The sequence below is a fragment of the Herpailurus yagouaroundi genome, unplaced genomic scaffold, assembly GCF_014898765.1.
Source record: "Herpailurus yagouaroundi ecotype Mexico unplaced genomic scaffold, PumYag 191, whole genome shotgun sequence".
Taxonomy (NCBI): domain Eukaryota; kingdom Metazoa; phylum Chordata; class Mammalia; order Carnivora; family Felidae; genus Herpailurus; species Herpailurus yagouaroundi.
The window spans coordinates 15,552,617-15,571,573 of record NW_024412422.1 but is presented as its reverse complement, the minus strand read 5'-3'; the positions used below and the strand labels follow the sequence as shown (position 1 = coordinate 15,571,573).

General features: G+C 57.7%; 1 protein-coding gene and 1 long non-coding RNA gene across 3 annotated transcripts in view; one reads left to right on the top strand and one right to left on the bottom strand.

Annotated features, from left to right (window-relative positions):
• Nucleotides 1-3,182: 3,182 nt before the first annotated feature.
• Nucleotides 3,183-11,120, top strand: LOC121010426 (uncharacterized). Its single transcript, XR_005781155.1, has 3 exons — nt 3,183-3,196; nt 7,296-7,301; nt 11,008-11,120. It is a non-coding gene; the product is annotated as an uncharacterized LOC121010426 (long non-coding RNA).
• Nucleotides 11,121-15,337: 4,217 nt separating this feature from the next.
• AACS (acetoacetyl-CoA synthetase) overlaps nt 15,338-18,957 on the bottom strand; it is a 52,009-nt gene continuing 48,389 nt past the window's right edge. For both annotated transcript variants that reach the window (XM_040444096.1, XM_040444095.1), the window contains exon 18: nt 15,338-16,559. In XM_040444096.1, coding sequence (XP_040300030.1) covers nt 16,422-16,559 — 138 coding nt within the window. In that variant the 3' untranslated portion in view covers nt 15,338-16,421. The remainder of the gene's footprint in view (nt 16,560-18,957) is intronic.

The following is an 18,957-nucleotide window of genomic DNA, read 5'->3' as shown; positions in this document are numbered from 1 at the left end:
AAGTGGGTAACCAACGTTTTTCCAAGTATACGATTTTTTTCTGAGACTCAATAACCAATAGAAAGCCGTAGTCAAGACTACAGACCCTGGAGCTGGAGGCACTTCCCGGCTGTGTGACTTCGGGCGAGTGGCCCAGACCCTGTGCCTCGATTTCACCATCTGTGTAATGGGGAAATGACCGCTCTCACCCTCAGGCACCCGACAGGAAGATTCAACGCATTCTTGGATATAGACGCGCCTAAAACAGTGACTGCCATGTAATGTCGTATAATGCTCATCATCGATGACATAATATAATAGAACGTTCTCTGGCACATTTTGAGCACCGTCCCTATGCATCGCCATTTTTCCAAACTTGACCTTTGTACAAAAGAAAAGGCTGCTCCCACCCCTGACAGCTTGGACGAAGCTGATGAGCGGACGGACGGCCGGCCATCACCTTCCGTCAGTCTGTCTTCCCTGGGGAGAAAACACACAGGCAAAAACAACACTCTATAACCCAATTTGAGTGCCTCGTTACAATTATATAATGCTAATTGCCGGCTTTGTGTTCCATTTGGCAACTTGTTAAAGTAATTGAACAAAATATAACTAATGAACAATTATAATGAAGTTCATAATTAGGTCCTTGAAACACTTGATATGGAAAATAGTTCAGATGCTTTTTAAAAAAAAAAAAAGCAACTGTACTCAAGTGAGGTGAGGCAGATTGAGAAATCAGGGAAGCTGTGAATGGTTTCTCTGGTTCTCGAAATGAATCAAGTCCCCCCCCCCCCCAAATCACTACTCAGTACCAGCCCTTAGAGCTGAGATGCTAATTTCAATGAGAGAGTGGATATGAGCGCCTCACCCAAAGTGTGGCCCATAGTAGGTGTGCAAGAAACATTAGCTCCCTCCCTCCCATGGGGTCTTGCCCAGGAGACTGCCACACAGTAGGTCCTCAGAAGCGTAGCTAAGAGGAGAGAACGTAACTCTGCGTCTCCTGAGGACTGCGGCGGGGGGGGGGGGGGCGGGGGGGGCAGTTCACAAAGTCAGACGTGCAAGACCGTGGTCACCTCACGCGCTGGCCACCCCGACACCCATTCCCACTCTTGAGGTGGAAAGCCTACCGCTACAAGAGCACGTTCATAGCGGGGCCCCCTGGCACACCCGGCCTCACACTAGGCCAAAGCTGACGCTGCCAGAAATGGGACCAGTCCACAGCACGCGGCCCCAGATACGACGCGGCAAGAAGCGTCCAGCATCACCTCCACGCGGTCCTGCTGCGAGCTCCCGACCGAATCACACCAGGCAGCCCCATCCAAGGGGCCCCGCCGCAAAGCGGCTGGCCCGGCCTCTTCAACAGACGAGTGTCGCGGAGGGCAAAGGAAGTCTCGGGCAGTGTGTGCGATTAACAGAGGCTCAGGAGGCACGACAACTGCGTGTAAGGTGTGACACGGGGTTTTGTTCTGCCGTGAAGGACATTATGGGGACAACGGGTGAAATCTGCAAAAAGGCCGACAGATTGGATCATAGCATTGTTTCTATGTTAATTCCCTGATTTTGATCATTGCGCCGCGGTTACGTAAGAGAATGCCTTTGTTTTTCGGAAACACACAATGGAGTATTTAGGGATAAAGGGACATTATGTCTGCAACTGACTCACACAATTCAGAAGAAATACACGTGTGTGTGTGTGTGTGTGCGCGCGCGCGCGCGTGCGTGTGCGTGCGCGCCCATGTGAGGGGAGAGAAAAAAGAGAGAATAAAGCAAATGTTAACATTTGGAGAATGTGAGTCAAGGATATGGGTATTTTTTGTGTGTGCAATGCTTGCAACTTTTCTTCTAGTGAGATTATGTCAGAGCAAAAATGAGGGGAGAAAAGAAGGATTGCAGTACCTGCTTCTCAGCCTCCTTCGTAGCTGGGGGGGCCCTGAGAAACGGCCCTGGACGATGAATTAGAGGGGAAGGCTGCTGGGGATTTTTCTGGGGAAAACATTCCCACAGGGAGGGCCACAAACATTCTTCTTGCTGCACTGGCCGCCCCACAGCCCCGCATCCTGCCATTGACACAGATGTGTGAGGATGTGATGCCGACGCCATGGCAGCCACCTTGTGACCGCGAGGAGAAGGCCAAGTAACTCGCAAAGACGGTGCCCAGAGAGCCTCATAGTGATCCCAGCTTAGGTTACAGGAGATCATTAAATGCCTGTGCTCGTTAAATCCCTACTCTCTGGGCATTCTGTTCCTTGCTGCCGAAGCATCCCAGCTCTCCTACCACTCACTACCCACCCAGGCCGTCCCTCAGGAAACCAGAGCCCCTCTGCTTTTAGAACCAATAAGGAATCTGGGGACTTTGCTGCCAGAGGAGTCACCCGGGGAGCCAGGCTCCCCTCACCCCATACCCAGCAATGTCTTCTCTCTCGGCTTCTCCTCCAGTCCAGAGAATCTTCTGGTCTGCTGGGGGTGGGGCAGGGAAACCCTGCTCCTCATCATGCTTTTTTTCCCTATTTTTTGTCTGTCTTCCTGTACACCCAGCTCTAGACTTCAAAAAGTAAAAGCTACAGGGGCGCCTGGGTGGTTCAGTCGGTTGGGCGCCCGACTTCGGCTCAGGTCATGATCTCGCAGTCCGTGAGTTCCAGCCCCCGCATCGGGCTCTGTGCTGACAGCCCGGAGCCTGGAGCCTGCTTCGGATTCTGTCTCCCTCTCTCTGCCCCTCCCCTGCTCACACTCTGTGTCTGTCTGTCTGTCTCTCAAAAATAAAAAAAGATTTTAAAAAAACATAAAAAGTAAAAGCTATTGGGGCGCCTGGGTGGCGCAGTCGGTTAAGCGTCCGACTTCAGCCAGGTCACGATCTTGCGGTCCGCGAGTTCGAGCCCCGCGTCGGGCTCTGGGCCGATGGCTCGGAGCCTGGAGCCTGTTTCCGATTCTGTGTCTCCCTCTCTCTCTGCCCCTCCCCCGTTCATGCTCTGTGTCTCTCTGTCCCAAAAATAAATAAACGTTAAAAAAAAATTTTTTTTAAAAAAAAGTAAAAGCTATAAAAAATAAACATTAAAAAAGTAAAAGCTATAAAAAATTTAAATAATAAAAACATTTTAAGTAAAAGTTATAAAACAACTCTTCTCTCTGCCCCCCGCCCCCCAAGCTCCGTCTCCCCTTCTGGTTCACACAGACCCCAGCTGCCCGGGGGCGGGGGCAGGAAAGGGTCAAGGAAAGAGTGAAATAAATGAAGAAAAAGATCACTTCATCTGGCAAATATTAATCCCTCCACCCAACGACCTTTCACCAAGCACTGAGGTCCTCGCCACTCTGTTCCCCGCCCCCCCCCCCCCCCCCGAGGCCTCCTCCCCTTCCTCCCCTACTAGGCTCTGCCTGTCCCCATCGCGGGGCACACAGTCCCAGGCCCCAGGTTTGTCAGCTTCCGGCCCTCGAAAGGCCTCCCCTCCTCCGCCCGTGGGAGGCCCAACCCTCGTTCAAGTTCAAGTCCGACGGGGGGGGGGGGGGGCCTTCTATCGGCCAGGGCAGACTCTTCCGCTGCAGGAACAGTCAAGCCCACCTGTCGGTGTTTATTTCACTCCGCAGGCCCGTCGCAAGCTGGAGGGCGGAGGCTCTGTCCATCATAACCACCCAGGACCCGCCCCGCTGACTGCCGGGCCGGCCGCCCGGTGAGAGGGGGCGGGGTGGGGGGGAGGGGCTTGGGGGACGGGCCCTACAGCAGCAAACCGCCCTGGACGTGACTACTGGCCTTTCCAGACGGCCAGCCTCAACCTGGATCGCTCCGTCCTTTTTCTTGAGGGCTTTCTACGCCTGGGTTCTGCCCTTTTTCCAGATCATACATTTTTCACGGCAAGTCTTCCTTAAAACATCAATGCCTGCGGGCGCCTGGGTAGCTCAGTCAGTTGAGTGTCTGACTCTTGATTTTGGCTCAGGTCCCAGGGTCATGGGATCGAGCCCCACATCGGGGTCCACACTGGGCCTCGAGCCTGCTTGGGATTCTCTCTCTCTCTCCCTCGGCCCCTCTCTCCTGCTCGTGCTCTCTACAAAAATAAAAACATCAATGTGTTTTCTGCAGACCATGAAAAGCAGAATCTCTAGGAGTAGGACCTAGGAATCAGTTTTTTTTTTTTTTTAAGTTTTATTTATGTAGTTATTTTGAGAGAGACAGGGGGGCAGAGGATCCAAAGCGGGCTCTGTGCTGAGAGAGCAGGGAGCCCAACGTGAGACTCAAACTCACTAACAGTGAGACGGTGACCTGAGCCGAAGTCAGATGCTTAGCTGACTGAGCCCCCCAGGCGCCCCTCCCGCATCCAGATCTCAGTTATATCTTGCTGTGGGAAAGTACACGTAACGCAGAGTTTTCCACCTTAACCCCGTACGCGGCCATCGCCACCATCCGCCTGCAGAACTTCTCATCCCCCCAAACAGAACCTCATGTTAACGCTCACTCCCCCTGCCCTTTCCTCCAGCCCCCAGTGAGCTCTGTTCCACTTTGTCCCTCTGAATTTGCGTGTCTCATGCGAGTGGCATCCTACGACGTCTGGCCTCTCTCACTTAGCGTGTTTTCAACGTGTGTCCACGCTGTAGTGTGGGTCAGTTTCACTTCCTTTTACGGCTGAATCGGACTCCAGTGTGTGGACGGACCACAACCTGTTCTTCCCGGCATCTGCCGATGGCCACGCGACGCGGGCTGTTTGCACCTTGCGACTGCTCTGAGCGGTGCTACTCTGAACACGTGTGCAAATGTCTGTGTAAGTTCCCGATTTCAAGTCTTTTGGAAAATATAGCTAGGACTGGACTCACCGGGTCACACGGTAGACCTACAGTTACCTTTTTTTTTTTCTTAATGTTTATTTCTTTTTGAGAGACAGAGAGAGACAGAGCATGAGCGGGGAAGGGGCAGAGAGAGAGAGGGAGACACAGAATCCGAAGCAGGCTCCAGGCTCCAAGCTGTCGGCACAGAGCCCGACCGGGGCTCGAACTCATGAGCCTTAGGTTCATGGCCTGAGCTGAAGTCAGACGCTCAACTGATGAACCTCCCAGGCGCCCCTGCACTTACCTTTTTGAGGACCTGCCAAACTATTTCGACGGCGGCCACACATGTCATATCCCCACCAGCAACGCAAAAGGCTTGATTTCCCCACATCCTCACCGAAGCTCAACTTTTGGGACACATACATAAGCTCAAGCAACCACCCCATGGCTCAAAATATGGAACACTTCCTGCACCCCGAAGGCATCTTTATGGGCATGGGTATTGTGTAAAAGCTCCCCAGCATCCAGGGTCAGGGACTGTGCCCTAAACTTCTTGTGGTTCTCTCTCTGGAAAGGCTGGCTGACTCCCAACTTCAAAATAAACCTCAGGTCTGAAGAGGCAATATTAAAAATGACACTGTCACTTTGATGGAGTGGCTGATGATGCCACGGCAGGCACGAGCCCATCGATCACTGGCCACCGCCTTCTGTTTGGGGCGCAGAGGAAGACCCCAGGATGTGAGGCGGGGGATGTGGGATGGGAAGGGTCAGAGTGGCCGCCTGGCCTCTCCCCAAACTGTGGACATCTCAGCCTGCACCTGCCAGGCCTCTCCCCAAACTGTGGACGTGAAATCTAGCAGCCAGGAGGTAGGGCTGACCTCCCCGAATTCAATTTGCAAGGTCAACCATGCAAGAACCCAGGCCTAATAGAATTGTCACATCTGTGTCTCAGCCATTTACAACGTGCTCTTGCCGGGTCTGAACACGAAAGCAATTATGTGATACACGCTTTGGCAAGAACCCTGAGGTTCCCATCGGGGGGAGAGAGACACTGCTGTCTCCAGTTATTTAAAAAAACAAAACCAAAAAAAAAAAACAAAGCAAAAAAAAAAAAAAAAAGAAAGAAAAGAAGGGAAACCACAAAAACACATTCATTCTGAAAATCTGAAAATTTCCACTTCCCTAGAAATCACATATGAAGACCTAGGAATCGAATCCTTTTGAAAGCTCCATTGTCTTAAGAGTATAAATAGCATCGTCTTAAAAACCCACAATTTCAATCAAGCTGGAATAATGGGAAATACCATTCATGGAACGCTTTCTTTTAAAATTTCATGACACTTGAAATCATTCCCCTCCAAATCTAATTAGAGGCTCCAACATACGAGAGGGTTTTTGACGGCATCCCAGTGACTTGGAAACCATACACGGCAACTGATCTTTTTCACTGGAGCGTCTTTTTTTTTTTTTTAATCAACCTAGACATTCAAGAACCACCCCAAAACGGGACCACACAATGAGGCTTATCAAAAGGGGGATCGTCTCCGTCCTTCTGGGAGCGACGTCTGACAGGTTCGGCAGGTCAAGGCCGGCATCCGGAACCCACGCATCTGTGCCCCCTCGTGGCCAGTTCCTTGAACCTGGCGCCTCAGTCCGCATCTGCGAAATGGGGATAATGATGGTGTGTCTGTCCTAGGCTTGTCCTCAGGACGAGCCTCAGCACGATGTCCGGCACGCTGCGAGCGCCACGGCCATGCTGGCTGTTATTAGCTCCGGCCAGCCTCGGGCCCGGACGACTGGCGCCAGCCCCTGCGGCCTGTGGTCCTGAGCCTGCCCACGGTAGGATGGTCCGGCAGGCCCCCCCAGTGGGAGCCACGAGCCCCGGCTCCCAGGACAGCCCCCGCTGACACAAACGAGCTTGCCGCCTCCAGCACGTGGCACCTGGCCCAGCAGTCAGTGCCCAGAGGGGACCCGGCAGTCATCACCGAAACCGCGGGGACCGCGGCCAGCCCGAGGCTGTGTGACGCGGGTCAGCTCCTGCAGCCCAGGCTGGGTGGGAGAGCAGAGCCGTCAGCTCCCTCCCGCAGACGCCTTTCCTGTCTCTGGTCCCCACCGGCGGCCCTTAAGCACGGACTGCAGGCAGAGAGCCACGCGCCGGGCCGCCCCGGGCTTCCTTTCTGCACGGGGCCCCGCCGTCTGGGCCACAGAGGACACCGGTCCGGCTCTCCCGGGAAGGGGGCCATGGCGGGGGGGGGGGGGCGGACACAGAGGCAGCACGGCAGCCAGCATGCCTGGGGCCTAATGCCACGTGCATCCCGCGTGCTAACGCGTGGCCCCAGGCAGGTCTACACCTCGGTCTCCCTTCTGTGAAAACAGGGACCGTTTCGGCATCTCCTCCGGCATCTTCTCCGTGGGGACCTGGGAGGATCCAACGAGTTGCTCGCTCAGGCGTCGCCACCGGCCTGGGCGCTCCGGGAGGGCTCGCTCAACGGGCAGCTTCTGTTCAGGCGCAGCCCACACACGCTCGGCTTGGCAGAAACCGACTTCATTCTTCCGTGACCCAGAGGAAGGTCTCCCGCGAACCCCCCTCTCCCGGGGACACGACATCGACGTCAGTCACATGTGGGGTCCCCCCTCCCCCCAGGGCTGTGCCTAAACCCGGGCAGGGGCCGGAGGGAACGTCTTCTCATGGTCCTCTCTCCCGCTGTGGCTCCCGCTTGGGCGGCCCCCCCTCGCTCGCTGGATCACTTCTGGCAGAGCCCCGGGGAGGATGACGATGAGACAGAGGTCAGAGGAATCGCGCGTGCAAAGCCGCGGAATGGTGTCCAGCCTGTGCCAGGCGGTCACACTATGCCAGCTGTTATGACCACGTGATTGCAAGAAAAGCTTGTGAAATCTCCCAGTGTCTATACTGGATCCGAATAATAAAACAAGTAGAGTCTAGACAGACACGCTCGCAGGCTAGAGTCGAACCCCTGGCCATCGGCTGGAGACAGTTCTTTCTTATTGTCAAATTTGCAGTTCGCAGAAACCCCATTTTACAGACGGGAGAGCTGAGGCCGCGTGGTTGAGAAACCCACACCCATTGTGACCCAGCTGGCCGAGGCCGGACTTGAACCCGGAGCGTCTGCTTCAGATTCACAGCCTCTTATACCTGTGCGTCCCAATAATGGCTGTCACCTGGACACAGAGCAGGCTCCTGCTGTCCCCACGTTTCCCCAGGCTGCACCCGACCTTCTTCTAGTATTACGCCACCAGCTCGGCCCTACTCTAAAGGAGCCGCGTTCTGAAGACTATTGCTACATAACTAACCCAAACTTAGCAGCACAGACGAAAATAATTTTATTATATTTCATGGATTCCACAGTTAGAAATTCAGGCAGAGCCCAACTGGGTAATTCTTCTGTTCCACGTAGCGTCAGCTGAGGTCGCTCAATGATATGCAGCTGGCAGACGGCTGGTCTGGAGGGTCAGAGATGGCCCCCCTCATGTGCCGGGGACCTCGGCAGGGATGGCTGGAAGGCTGGGCTCCACGGGAACTTTGGACCAGAGCGCCCCCATGTGGCTGCTCCAGCCTGGTGCCCTCAAAGGAAGCCAGGCTTTTTGTTTGTTTGTTTCTGGCATAATTTACACCTAACAGTGGGTACGTTTCAGAGGTACAACGATACGGGTACGGACATAGGTAGAAACACAGACACAGATATAAAACACCTTCATCCACGCACGCACTGATGGGCACGGAGGTGCCTTCCGTACCTCGGTAGTCGTGAATAACGCTGCACTGAACACAGGAATGCAAGCATCTCTTTGAGATCCTGTTTTCATCTGCTTTGCCTACATGCCCAGACTTCTCACGTGGTCAGGGGCTCCCCCCGAGCGGGCAACCCCAAAGGGACGAGGCCGAGCTCCAGGGCTTCCCCGACCAAGCCTATGAAACCACGGGCACCACCTGTCCTACTCTGTAGATCGAACCAGTCACCGGCCCACCCAGGTTCAAGGAGAGGGGACACAGACACACCCCTCCCCACCAGAACGCCTGTCAAAAACTGTCCTGCCGGTTTCCTTCAGCCGCCGCCACCGCGAGGCACTGCTCCTCCCAGAGGAAATGCTAGCTGTGACAAGCCCACAGTTTTGACAGAGAGGGTTACCCCAGATGGAGCTGCCGCCCCTCAAAAGGTGACCCGTCTCGGGTTAAATCTGGCTGATCCTCAAAACCCAAGTCTGCATTTGCGGTCTGCGCGTGCGAGGCTCACTTGCGTTCGTTACACGTGAACGTCCAGAACCAGAAAATCCAATTTTCTTCAGGAATTCTCTTAGGGAACTCTTGCGGGCAAGATCCAGGCCATGCTCCCTCCCCGCTCCCTCCCGAAACAAGGCCTCCAGGGGCCTTCACGGGGCACCATCGCCCAAGGTGGAGCCGGTGAGGTGGGGAGAAGGCGGTACCCTAGCTCCAAGTTCACCAGCACTTCCCCTCCATCCGGCCGTTTCACGGATGCCCCCAAAGGGTGCCGAGGAGCCCGAGGCCTTGGGAACCAGTCCTTGCAGACCCCCTCTGCCGTCAGCAGGCTCCCTGAATCACCTGCGAGGGACCTCCCCTCTCCCACTCTCACTGCAGGGGCTGGCAGGGGGGCGGACCCACAGGCCACCGGCAGGGGCGGTCACATGACCTGGCTGTGGCCAATCAGAACTTCCCGTTCCGCTGGTCAAAGTGATTGGGTCTGAGATGGGTACATGACCTTGGCCAGGCCAATGGGATTCCTCCCCAGGCCTCAGGGGAAGGAAAAACAAACAAACAAACAAAAAACCCTGAGACTGAAGCTTACACAGAAGGAAAGACTAGGGGCTGTAAGGTAACTAGCTAATGTTTATTCAGCATCTACCAGATGCCTGGCTCTATTCCTAGGCCATGGGATCACTTCACCCTCATCACAACCCTTTAAGATGCAGTCTTTTAACCGCCACTTTTATAGTGAGGAAAATGAGGCTCAGAGAGGTTAAGGAACTTCTCTATGGTCACACAGACAACCATAGTACTTGGGTTCAGAACAGGGTGGCCGGGTTTAGCAAAACTACAGGACAGCTAAGTTTGAATTTCGGATAAACAGCGATCCAAGTACTTGGGTTCAGAACAGGGTTGCCGGGTTTAGCAAAACTACAGGACAGCTAAGTTTGAATTTCGGATAAACAGCGAACGCTTTTTTTTTGGTGTAATTATGTCCCAGGTAGTATTTGGGATCTATTACACTAAAAAGCTATTCACGGCCTGAAAAAATTCAAATTTAACCGAACATCCTATATTTGTTAACGTATTTTATTTTTACGTATTTATTTTTTGAAGTAGGCTTCGTGCCCAGCACGGAGCCCAATGCAGGAACTTGAACTCACGACCCTAAGATCAAGACCTGAGTTGAGAGCCAGAGTCAGACGCTCAACCGACTGAGCCACCCAGGCGCCCCTTTATTTTATTTTTTTCAGTAGGCTCCACACCCAACGTGTGGCTCAGACTCACAACCACAAGATCAAGAGTCGCTCACTCCACCGACTGAGCCAGCCAGGCGTCCCCTGAACACCCTTTATTTCACCTGGCAACCCAATTCCAGAGTCCACACTCCTAACCGCCACACTCCACTGCCCTTAGAGATTCCAGGAGAGATACCGAATCGTGATGATATGGTCTCAGCCCCTGGGTCCCGCTAAGCCTGAAGCCACCGTTAAGAGCTGGCTTCCTGTCACAGTGTCAGCTCCAACCGAAATGAAGCCTTGACCACGGTGGGGACCAAGGGGTAGAGAGACAGGAAAGAGGTGAAGGAGGAAGAGTCCAATCCTCAAGGACCTGGGCAGGACAAAGGAGACAGGACTCAAACACAGAAAGGGGCTAAGTGGAGCGTGATCCTACTTGCTGAGGCCCGGACGACTGCGACTGTCTATGCGCTTTCCACTGCTGCATAATAAGCTATAATAAATTATCACAAACACAGTAGCTCAAACAACACTTGTGTATTACCTCTGTGGGCCAGGAGGCTACGCATGGCCTAGCTCGTGCCCAGCTCAGGATCTCACAGGTTCAGTCAAGGTGAAGGTCAGGCTGTGTTCTCATCTGGAGGCCCAACTCGGGAAGGATCCCCTGCCAAACTTCTTCAGGTTTATGGCAGAACTCATTTCTTTGAGGCTCTAGAAGTCACAGTAGCTTGCTTCTCCAAAGCCGTGAGTCTCTGCTGTTTGATTTCAGGGAAGGCCTCATATAAAGGACTCGCCTGATTAGGTCAGGCCCACCAGCATGGTCGCAGGAAGAACAGGAAGGCATCCCAACGTACAGAAGTTTGGAAACTCCTCCGGCACGTGAGTCCACTAACAACTGTTTCTCCCCTGGAAGTCGCCTAATGAAATCATGAGGCCATCCGCTTACCGCCGTGATGGTCAAGGGTGTGCTCCAACACGACCACCCGTGCCAGTGGAGTCGGTGCTTAGCTCGTGATGTATTTTCAGCATCATCTTAACAGGCCTTTACTGACTTGCTTACGACCGTCTCGAAGACTTGGGGACACGACAGCAGCAGGCTTCTAGAACGGACGTAAAAGGCAGCTCGTCAAAGCCGGAGCCAACACGAAATCTGCCTGTCCCGGCTGTGTGTTCGACACCGATTGGCTTGCTGGACCGGAAGGGTTCTCGTGTTTTGCGCACAAGCGGTGCCAGGGCCGTAGCGAGAGGAGAGAGGAGGCGAGAGGAAGCTGGGAAGAAGTCTCACCACTGGGCGCCCTTCCCGCTGCCCCCCCCCCCCCGCCCCGCCACCCTCTGAATGCACGTCCACCGGTGTCACTGCTGGGCTCAACACCGTCATGGCTTCCTCGTGGCTCTCGGGACCCAACCCGCGCCCCACATTCCGCACCGCGGCCCCTCCCCTGCTTGGCTCGGTACCCTACCTTCTCCAAATCACCTCCCCCTGTTGCCCCGGGTCCTTCCGTTCCCTTCTCGGGACCTGGACGCAGGCTTGCTCTCCTCCACCCACGGGCCGCCCCCCCCCCCCCCCCCCCCCCCCCCCCCACCCCCGTCTCCTCATGGTGGCATCTTCCCTCCGAGGCCGTGCTCGGCGCCGTGTGCCGGGAGAGGCCTCGACCGTGGTGTCCGGTCAGACCACCTCTCCCTTCCTTGCTGACCACGGGCCCTGCCGGACACGCTCACTCCATGGCGCCAGAGGCTCACCACTCTTGGTGACCACCGGCCCCGGGGACAAACACAGGGGCACCGGTTAAGAGAAGCTCAGTGCCTGGTCCCCGGCTCTGTGGAATACCCAGGGAAAGCCGCTCGGCCTGCACACAGAGAAAACTGTCCCCTAACTGGAAATCTGTTCAGGGCCGAGGCTGAGGCGGTGGGGCCGTGAGCAGCCACAGTCGGACGAGGCAGGTGCGACAGGGGAAGATTCCCGCTGGCGCGCCCATGAGCGGGGGCTAGGCTTGTGTCCCTCACCCTGGATTAGAACAGAAATACCCGGGGCACCCGGGGGGCTCGGACGGTTAAGCATCTGACTTGGGCTCAGGTCATGACCTCAAGTTCGTGAGTTCAAGCCCCGCATCCCGGCTCTGTGCTGACAGCTCGGAGCCTGGAGCCTGATTTGGATTCTGTGTCTCCCTCTCTCTCTGCCCCGCCTGTGCTCGTGCTCTGTCTCAAAAATAAACAAACATTTTTAAAAAACTGTTAAGCAGAAATACCTGACGTGTTGCCTGCCCTGCTCTTCTGGGTTTTGACAAGGGTGTGAGGTCAGCACATGCACACCTGCACATTCACAACATACACATGTTCACACGTAAATACCCGCCTTCCCGCACACGCGGACGTTTGCATACCCACAAACGTGCACACACACGGCCAAAATGTTGATAAAAGCCAAGTCTGTCTCATGAACCTCACAGTCTAGCTTCGAGATGCAGAGACAGAAACACAAGCACGCACACACGCGCTCTACCCCAGGCTGACCCTCTGGCTGCAGGCCAGGTGTGACCCAGCTGAAGCGCACCTGCCCAGCCCCGCTGTGTGCACCTGCGGGCTGAAGGGGCCGCTGTGCCGGAAGCAGAGGGGATGGGGCTGCGGTGTGAGTGGAGCGAGCCAGTGCCGGTCACGTGCACGGGACTGCCGTGCGGGGGAGGGCCCGGCAACCAGGCGGAAGAAACTCGGGTCACTTGGGTGACCCTGCAGAGCAAAGCCACCTACCCAGCCCCCCACCCCCACCCCACCCAGTCCACCCATTTACTTCAAAGCTGTTGTAGGGGAAAAACTCTTTCCGACCGAGCCAGATTGGGGGGGGGGGGGCTCATCAGAGTAGATGAGCCTGTACCCCAACGACACAACTTACCCCCGATACACGTGTGCGCTTCACTGTCCCTGTGAAGGCGGAGCCCGGGGCTAGGGGACACGGCTGGGCCCTGAAAGGGAGTTTATTCCCCACGAGACGTTGCCCTGGGACCTCGAAGCCCGAGGGGAGCGGAGGGTCTCTCCTGGTCACACACGCCCACGGTGATGGCGGGTGAGAAGGCCAGGGAGACACCTTTCCCAAGCCTTGGTGGGTTCAGCCATTTGCTAGGGGGCTCGCCAGGGGCCGGGGATCCAGATGAGGCAGCAAATCTGGGGTCCCCCAGGGCTCATATGCAGGGAGGTGGGCCAGCAGGCAGGTAGGTACCCACAGCAAGAGGGGTCATTTTGGGGCCAGTGCAGAGGAAACACGGCACAAAAGGGGGACGGGTCAGGGATCAAGTGACCCCGACACGGTGTTCCAACATCTCTAGGATCGTCTGCACAGGCCAGGAGGCGGGGGTGGGCACGGTGTGAGTGGGAAGGGGCCGTCCCCCTACAGAAGGTTCCCGGAGGTGGGAAGACAGACCCAGAGAACGGACAGCTGCCCGGGGGCCCGCAGGCCGTGGGAACCCCCCACCCCCACCCCAGCCAGGCCACGCTGCAGGCCCCGTGCTTCTGGAGGGGTGGGGACGAGCACGGTGGGGATCAAGGAGGAGGAGGGAGGGGCCGCTGGCTGGCGGGGTGGCAAAGGCAGAGGCAGCTGGCCGGCAGGTGCTCGCAGGGCGACGCCCAGGCCAAGGCACCTCAGGGGAGGGTCGGGCCCCACGGGCGCTCGATGGCTGTCGTTCAGATCATCTGTCTCTCATTAACGAAGCTGTCCAGCGTGGCTTGTTAATGAGGACGCGTGGGCTCAGCCAGCCTGGGGGGTCCTGCTGGAACTCAAAGGGCACAGCAGGTAAGCTCTCACCACTCCTGAGGCACAGTCGGTCTGAAGGGTCGGGCCCGAGTCCTGGGAGGGAGGGGGCCGGCAGGCCGGTCCCACAGGGAGGATGCCCCAGCCTGGGGTCAGTCAACCGCCAGGGCTCCCGACGGCCCACACCGCCTGGGGACCGCTCGCCGTCTTCCTCAGCGGCGGGACCCGGCCAGGCGGGCAAAGTGAGGCAGGCGGGACGAGGCCCCAGACGTGCCGGGTGGAAACGTGAGGTTCCGTGGTCAGGGGCGTTAAGGCTGCACATGGAGTTAGGCTTTGCTCATCAGTAGATGTTACAATAGGGGGATTATCCTGGATTATTCGAGTGGAGCCAACATATCTCAGAGGTCTCCTGTGTGGCAGAGGGAGGCAGGAGGCGCCACAGGCTCTGGGGACGGAGGGATGAGCCACCGGCCAAGGACGAGGGCGCCTCTGGCGGTTGGAAAAGGCAAGGAAGGGAGTCTCTCCTGGAGCCTCCAGAAGGAACGCAGCCTGCCTGCACCTTGACTTTCCCTCAGTGACACCTGCGTCGGGCTTCTGAGCTCCAGAACCGTAATACATTTGTGTTTTAAGCCACTGACTTTGTGGTAATTTGTTACAGCAGCAACAGGAAACGAATAGGAAAAAGGTAACAGGTCCTGTTTAAAATGCTCAGACCTCCAGACTCCCCTGCAGCGAGGGGTGGCCGTGTATGGCCCACCTCTGGTCACTCAGGCACAAGCAGATGTGCAAAGGGTGGGTTTTCCAGAAAACCCACCGTTTGGCCGATTGAAAGGGGACAGGCTGGGGGGGGGGGGTGGTTTCTGCCCCTCACCCAGCCCTCCCGTCACTTCCTCCTTCCTGCCTGGAACACGATGGGAGCTGGGAGGCAGGCGGAGACGGACGGAGAGCGGGCAGGGCACAGACGGGCGCTGGCCATCCGGCAGCTACCGCACGGCCCCGGGCACACACCTGCCTCCAGCTTCCCGGGACAGGAGAAAAGGAAGCCCCGCTGGGCTGAGCCCAGGTTCGGTGACACGCGGCCAGACCCTCAGCTCCTGCAATGACAAGGACTGTTGTCCAGACACCTGGCTTCCTGGAACCGTGGGGGAGTCCAGGGTAAGGACAGTGCCCTCCTCTGGGGTGCCGGCTCCACACAGAGAAGTCCTCGCTGGCCATCTGGTCGCCCCGGACGGGTGCTAAATACCAGGGGCCCGGGAAGGCTCCAACCACGTGGCCAAACGTCTCCCCCAAGGCAGGGCTCCCGGCTGGTTCCGCGGCACAGGCAGCATCGGGACCTCGGATCCAGTCACCCCCTCCAGAGAAAACGTACCGGCCCGCCGCACGTGAACAGAGGTGTGCACGCATGTGTATATGCGCGTGTGTGCATGTGTTTATTGTATAAATTCTTCATGGCGCTTTTTCCCCGTGTTTTTGTCATCCAGAAGAAAAGGGATTCGAGAAAGGTTTTCGTTGCGCTCAGTTTTCACGAGTACAGAAACAAACATTAGGATTACAGGAATCAACACTCTGAACCCAAAGTGCGTACCAGCCACCCGGCTGCGGCACCCGGGACTCGATTCACAAGTGCAGGTATCACAGCTGCGACTTGAGACTCCCAGGGCTCCGGGTGGAGGGCGCGGCGAGGCCGTGTCCCCCGAGGCCAGGCAGCTCCGTCTGGGGAGGACCCCGTGACGGCCGCCCGGGCGGCCCGCCAACTCCCCGAGAGCACCGCCACCCCACAGGGCGCACGGCCAGTTCCGCGAACGCCCCCGCACGGCAGACAACGGACGTTAAAACGTTCTGAAACCATTCAAAGTCCACGAGATAAAGGGACCCCGTTAAAGCACAAAACCCCCGTGTCCTCCAGAGGGAGCTTCCACCTGCGGGTCAGAGCACACGGCCCCGCCAGGAACCGCGGGGACCCGGTGCATTGCACACAGACACAGACACGCAGGGGTGGTCGGCCGCGGGGGGGCAGTTCACGGGCGACAGGAGACGGACGGGCCCTGAGCCAGAACACACAGTTTCACACGTTAAGAGAACAAAAGAGAGCAAAAGAAAGCAACAGGTGCAAGGCTGCAGCGGGGGTGTGCCGTCGCCAGAAAGCCAGCCGGTGCCCAGAGCGTGGCCGTGGCCGAGGCCGAGGCCGTCGGCCGTGACCGCCCCCACACAGGCGAGCCCCGGCGCCTGGCAGCGCGTGCCAGGGCGCAGGTGGGAAGACACACACACCCTCGAAGCCTTGCCACACACACAAGCAAACGCTCCTCCCTCTCAACCTCTGGTCCGGGGAGACTCGGGCCCCCGCCCGATGCAGCTGCAGATCAGAGACGATCTTCCCCAAGCCCGCAGACGCTTGCCTTCCCAAGGGCTGTACGTATCTAAGCGCTTTCTGGAAGCCACGGAAGTCACAGCACAGACACGTGTGGCCGAGTGTGGTGCGAGCCGGTCCCACTCAGAAGTCCCGCAGCTCGGGGATGTCCCTGTACAAGTCCAGGGTGTCGGGGTTCGAGAAGGCCCCTCGGTGCTCCACGGCCTTTCCAGCAATGACCTGCTTCACCGCCACTTCCACCTTCTTGCCGTTGAGGGTGTACTGCCAGGGCGGGCAGAGAAAACAGACAGAAAGGGACCTGAGCCCTCAGGGGAAAAGACCCCTCGGGCTCCGACATCTGGCTGTCCCGACCAAGACCGAATGGCCTCCACCTGCAGCCAGACCGAGGGCGACCCGGCAGCCGGGCAGGCGTGCCCAGGAAGGCGCCATCCACCACGGCCGGCGTCTGGGGGGCTGAGGGCCGATCCCTCAACCCGGGTCTGTCCCCTCGGGCGTGAAGTCGGGGGTGCCAGCGCCCCTCCCCGCACTGCGGGTGTGGTTCTCGGCGCTCGCCGCTAGACTATTTCTACTTGGTTACTTTTCCTGACGTCACGACACCTCCCTGTGTCGTCCGACCCAGCCGTCACTTCCGTGCAAGCGGAGGGCGGCTCCCTGCCCCTCGTCACCGATCCCCTCGCCAGGGAGCTCGTCCGGGAGCCTCCCGACCCCTCCCCAGACCCCTCCCCAGAGCCCTCGTCTGGGCCGGCCGGGGCACTACATTCCTCGCAGTCAGAAGCCTCCCAAACGTCCAAAGCTCCCTCTCGAATCCACGCCTCGTGGGCCCGGCCCGTGGTCCCAACAGGCTTCTGGTGGCAGTGCGGGCGTCAGGCCAGGAGATGGCAGGACAGAGCCCGTGAGTAACACCGCCGGTGCCCTCAACTCTCCTCCACGGGCACCACTTTTTTAAACCTGAGATGTAATTAAAATTCATCCACTTGAAAGACTCAGGCGACGTGTGAACTAATTAAGGGTCTAAGCGCTGGCTTCCGGGGGACTGCCTGTCACTTGGGCGTCAGCCCCGCTCGCCCCGAAAAGCAGGAGTCTCACCTGCTTCGTGTGCGTGTAAGCTTTCTATGACAGGTCCAAGAACGACTCGGGGGAGCTAATAATTTATACCCTCCGTCAGCTGACAAAACAAAGAAGGCCTCGTTTCGGAAAAATCCCGCTACTGTGTCCTCTGGCGAGAAGGGTGGCAGGGAGGCAGAAACTGCCCAGCCCCAGCTCGGGCCTCCCCGAGAGATAACCGCCATCTGCCTCCCATCGGGACGGGCCAGGCTTCTCCACCGAAAGCGGCCGCCTGGCACCCGCCAGCCTCGCCGTGCCCCCAGGGCCCCGAGTCTCCTTGGCTGGGCCGCCCCTCCCCAGCTCAGCAACGCACAGGGCCAACCCGGTCCGTCAGGGCAGAGCACGAGGACCGGAAAACACGGGGCCTTGAAAAACCTCGAGGAACCCTTGCAATGACTCCCCAGCCCAACCAGAGGGGACAGCACCTGGGGAGAGCGAGCAGAGACAGAGCTGGGCTGACAGGGACCCGGGCGCCAGGCTGAGGACAAAAGACGGTCACCACGACCCGTGTCTCCACTGAATCCTCGTGCATGGACACGGCTGGGGAATAACCCTCCCGGCAGCAAAGGACACACTTTCCTTCTCAACAAGAGAAAGCCAAGGGGAAGATCAAACTCTAGTCACTCAGAATGTGCCGGAAGCACACAGAACCGGTTCACCGAAGGAAAGCCTTAGGCCCTCATCGAGAGAAGGCAGTAAGTGTCCATCCCTCCCTCCCTGAGAGAGCCACCGTCTCCGGAGTCATCAGGAGTCACCGACCGGGAGAGACAGACAGACAGACAGACAGAACTCCCGAGCTGTGCCTTAACCAAAACGTGACAGAACCGCACGGACGGTGTAGCAAGTCCCAGCCCTGCCCGCACTCCACGTATGCATCCCTGCTCGGGGCAACATCAGGGCCCTGCTTCAGCTGCCCCCCACCCCCATCCCCACCCCTCAGTGAACAGCTACTCCGCAGGCCTCGGAGACAGGCCGGCTCGGTGCGATCGGTGGGCCCGTGCACACGCGCGGGCACACGCACTCGGCAGTTTCTGCCGTGGGCTGACGGACGCGTCGGCGGTCCGAGTGAACGCTGAGATCCCATCTGGGCACGCCTCCTCCCCCACTCAGAGCCTGAGCAAAGTGCAAGGGGGGGATGAGCCTCTAAATAGACTCGGGTCTTCTTTCCACGGGCAGAACTCAAAATGCAAAGGCAAGGGCAGCAGCCGCCAGCGGCTCTTCGTACCGTCAAAATTCATTTTCTTGTTAATAATTCCGAGAACACCGAGCCCGCCCCGGGGGGGGGGGGGGGGGGGGGGGGGAAGCCAGGTGGATGCGCAGGGCCGGGCCCGCCTACCCTCCCAACACAGGCATTGAGCACAAGTTACTCGAAAGGCAAGTCGGGAAGGGTTAGAGAGAGAGAGAGAGAGAGAGAGAGAGAGAGACGGTGGGAGAGAAAAGATGGCGTTGCCAAGCAACGCGGACAAACGACACACAGAGTGTGAGCTCGCTCCTCGGGAGAGGCCGGGCCGCGTGGGGGGCGACCGGGTCGCGGCTGCCGGGGGCGGGGGCGGGG